Source organism: Camellia sinensis, chromosome 12 (genome assembly GCF_055761805.1).
Source record: "Camellia sinensis isolate YWXY chromosome 12, ASM5576180v1, whole genome shotgun sequence".
Taxonomy (NCBI): domain Eukaryota; kingdom Viridiplantae; phylum Streptophyta; class Magnoliopsida; order Ericales; family Theaceae; genus Camellia; species Camellia sinensis.
In genome coordinates, this window is record NC_138972.1 from 127,237,760 (window position 1) to 127,242,338 (window position 4,579).

Genomic DNA, 4,579 nt, shown 5'->3' on the forward strand with positions numbered 1-4,579 from the left:
ATGAATTTTTTTTAAAAAAAAATGCAAAATGCCACGTCCTCACGAGAGACGAAGTCTGACGGACTACCACATGTGGCAGCACACATTCCTTAAAAAAAAATTTATCCATTTCTTCTTCTTCTTATTATTATATATACTTATATTTAAATATAAATTTTTTTTTTTTGCGGGTGTATGGAAATCAGAAATGAAGAGATTAAAAATAAATACATAAAAATATAAAGTGAAAATAGACATGAAAATTCACTACCACGATGACAAATTTTAAAATGACAATAACACCCTCCATCGACCATCGAATTTACATCAACATACCCTCCTCCTCCTCTTCCGACTCTGACACCCCAACCATACAATAATCAACAGCGAATAATCATATGGAAAAATATGAGAAATCAACCAGAACCAGACGCATCTCTCTTTCTTTCTCTCTCTCTCTCTCTAGGTTGGGATTGAGAATTCGATCTTTGATCTCTTCCTCTCTCAATCTTTCATTTCTTCAAACCTTGAGAATTTTGGCTGCCCTAACCACCGGATTTTCTCGCGCAATCGCTTCTCTTCCAGCAGCCTTGTAATCGAAGCTACAATCATGGCGATCCGAGTACCGATGCTCCGAACAGAACAGATCTCCGCATCGACATCGGAAACCGGTCAGCCCGACCTTTCTCTTACAACCGGAGCACCGGTTCACCTCCCGTCTCTTCACCTCCGTCGCCGCCGCCGCCACCACCAGCGGCTGCTGAAGCCGAGCACGACGAAGATGAGGAGGAGGAGGTGGAGAAGTCAGATCTGTTGATCTCTCAGGCGATCTCACCGAACACGATCTCGAATCGTCGTCGTTTTTGTGGATCATGTTATTGTCTGGAGGCGGATCTGATCTGGATGAGTTGGAAGAAGTTGAGTCGTCGGAGCTAGAGAGTTTTGGAGGTGAGGGGATCGGGGTGGTGCGTATGAGGGTTTCAGGGACCTTGAGCTCGGTCTCTTCTTTCTCTCTCTTCTGAGCCATGTGGTTTGATGTTGTTGTGGTGGTGGTGATGATGGTGAGGAGAGAGAAACTATAAGGGAATAAAGCGAGTTTGGTTTGGTTTGGCCCTTTCGGGTTTTTAGAAAGAGAAAGTGGAGAGAGCGAGAGAGAGAGAGAGAGAGTCTGGAAAGGTCGGTAATGGTGGTGATGGAATATGGGCCTCATTAGGACGCGCATCAAACGTTTTGGTGCTTTCTTATGACGATAATACCCTTATGACTTTTATTTATTACCTCTGGTGTCCTTCCTGTTACTTTCATTTGACAAGACATAAAATATAATTTGATTTTTTTTATATATTTTTTTTTGTAAAAAAGTATATAAAAAGTGTAAAATTATGAAATGTGAATAAAATTTTTGTAAGTACAATTAACAGGAAATTAAAATATTTTTATTTAATTTTTTTATGAAAAAACATGTATTATAATAACGAAATGATATTACAGTAACTTAAATAAAATAAAAATATAATAAATATATATATTTTTAAGTGGTGGTCAAATAATCCCAATACATATTTGGTGTCGTTTGGGAAGTGAATTAATTTTTTAATTTTTTGACTTTTTTAGTTATTTTAATTTGAGCTAAAAAATTTAGTTTGAGAAATTTTTTTTGACATTTTAGTTTTTTTAATTTTTTTTTAAGAGAAGAATGTAATAATTATGAATTGAATATGATATTTTATTTTTTATAATTAAACTAACTTATTTTATATTTTGTGATTAAAATAATCAAAAAAAATTCCAAATAGCTCTTCTCAAACTGGAGTATTATTCTTCCCAACTGAACGTTTTTTTTTTTAATCAAACAACTGAACGTCTTGGGAAATGTGATTTTCGAATCTACATGACAATTATGTAGTGCTTCTCATCTTTTCTATCCAGTCGCTACAATCGGGTAATGGGGAATCCACATTCTGTGCGTTTTGAAAAGCGGATAAAAAGTCAGCCTCTAGCTTTTTATCAATTTTGTATTATATCACATTTCACATAATTTATTTATAAAAAGACAAAATAAATTAAAAAATCTAAAAAATCTATTTTTTACTAACTTTTCAAAACACATAGTGTGAGTTTGTATATGATTTATGGGCAAATTACATATACATCCCTCCAGGTTTGGTTAAATTACAGATACCCCCTGAGGTTTCGGAAATTACATCCCGCCTCCTGAGGTTTGTATTTTCATAACAATTTACCCCTTGAGGTTTATATTTCATAACAAATTACCCCCTAATTTCTTATGCAAATATAGCATTCAGGGGGGAATTCGTAATTTCTCAAACCTCAGGGGGTATCTGTAATTTTGTCAAACCTGGAGGGGTGTATATGTAATTTGCCCATGATTTATTTATTTTTTTGATTTTTAATTTTTTATAAAAATATTTGTAAAAAAATAAAAATAATAGTATAATAAAAATAAACTAATAAATCAATAAATAACTTATTTGTCATTGATTATTAAAGAAAATATATATATATATATATATATAAAGTATATATTTTCAAAAACAAAATAATTTTTATGACCTACTATTTGCTACTAAATCTCATATATTTTATTTATTATTGAAATTTATTTCCATATCACGCCATGTCATCAAATAATATTGATTCCACTTACTAGATGAGATCAATCTTAACAATTTTTTAAAATATGTTGCGTGTGAAAATCATTGTTTATATACTATATAGGAAGCATTTTAATTTTGATTGTGTCAATCGTTACATTTCAGGCTTTATTTGAGAAGTAGATTGATTTTTAAAATTTTAAATTATTTTAGATTGTAATTAAAAAGTATCGCTTGAGTTATTTTTTTTGCTTTTTTATATTGTTATGAAAAAAAAAATTATAATTTGAATGTGATATTTTTATATTATTAACTTTTTAATCTATATTATCTTTTTTATGACTATTTTAATCTGATAATCTCATATTTATTTTATATTTTTGTGATTATTTTAACTTAATAACTCCATGTCAAACGAGGGTTAATACATTCTATACCTATGATTGACCAATGTGATTTTGTTATACGCATTCAAAGTAACAAATATTCAAAACAAAAAATAAAATAATAAGATAAGCAATGATCACATTTAGTGCATCGTTACGTAAAGGATTTAATCTTTGGTTTGTTTTCTAATTTGATGGCTGGTTTGATTCGTTCTTTAATTGGCTGATTGGCTTCGAATGTTTTTTCTTTGAATAATTTTATACATATTAATAATCCAATTAAAAATCAGAGGCGGAGAGATAAAGAGGGTCTAGGGGTCACATGCCCCCTAAGTTTTGTTTTTTTATTTTTTTATTTTATTTTAAATATAAAGAAAATATTTTAAATAAAAAAATTTATAAAAATCTTATTTAGAGTGAAATGTCAATAACATTTTTAAAATTATGAGAACAATAATGGATGTTTTAATTAAAAATAAAGAGATTATGATAAGTCATAGTATTATTATTTATGAAAATTTCAGTACAATGGTGATATCTAACATTATCGACATACAAACATAATTAATTTCAATGAAAGTATGAAATTTATTAGATTGTTAGTTATATCTGATATATAAGATTCATCCTCCATATATTTCTTTACTATTGGTTGATAATATTACATGTTAATGATGACGTGATATTACCATTAGTATTATATTGAATTTTTACTCATGTTTTGTATAAAAAATTACTTTATCATTATATAATTTAGGATAAATTACATTGACACTCAATGAGATTTATGTTTATTATAGTTTTTCCCTCACCTTTTAAAAATTTACCTTCCCCTTCCTGAGGTTAAAAGTTTTATTACAGATTGTCCCATGAGGTTTAAAGTATCATAACAGTTCCCCCCTCACCGTAATGATCATCATACATAAAATTAAATTAACAGGGGAGTCAGTGTAATTTTCCAAATGTGAGGGGGTGAACTGTAATAAATATAAACCTTAGGAGGTGTCAGTATAATTTATCCATTTTAATTTGACACAATACTCAAGAAGAAAAAAAGAAGAAGTTGTTTTCCTATACAATAATAAATTATCAAAATTGTTTATTGAAAAATATTTCTTATATCATTAAAAATCGTTAATTGACTTATTAATTTATTTATTAACAAAATAGTTAACTGAAAAATACTTTTCATATCATTAAAAATTGTTAATTTACTTAATGATTTACTTATTAATAAAATTGGTCATTTGTTATGTTAGTATGGTTTATGTATTAATAAAATTAGTTATATATATATATATATATATGCGTGTGTGTGTATTTTCTTCTATTTCTTTATTAGTTTAGTGAATTATCTTAGTAGTTTTTATTTTTATTTTTATTTAATGAGATAATTATCTTAGTATTTGTTTAAAATTTATCTATTGAGAAAAGCTTACCCATTATAATTTTTTTTTATAATAAATTCGGAAGGAATACATCATTAGGTGTATAATAAATAAAAAAATAATACATATCATACTACATAATTCTATCATATATCTAATGATTTATTCTATTCAATTTCATATAATAACATTTCAATTTTAAAAAAATTAT

General features: G+C 28.2%; 1 protein-coding gene across 1 annotated transcript; it reads right to left on the minus strand.

Moving 5' to 3' along the window:
• Positions 1 to 219: 219 nt before the first annotated feature.
• On the minus strand, positions 220 to 1,252 carry LOC114265506 (uncharacterized). Its single transcript, XM_028206319.2, has one exon. It carries the CDS (start codon positions 1,199 to 1,201, stop codon positions 500 to 502), a length of 702 nt encoding a protein of 233 aa, XP_028062120.2. The 5' UTR covers positions 1,202 to 1,252; the 3' UTR covers positions 220 to 499.
• Between the last annotated feature and the right edge of the window lie 3,327 nt (positions 1,253 to 4,579).

Bases quoted from the DNA above. Each gene is read 5' to 3' on its own strand.
- LOC114265506 (XM_028206319.2), bottom strand. From the start codon at position 1,201: ATGCGCGTCCTAATGAGGCCCATATTCCATCACCACCATTACCGACCT.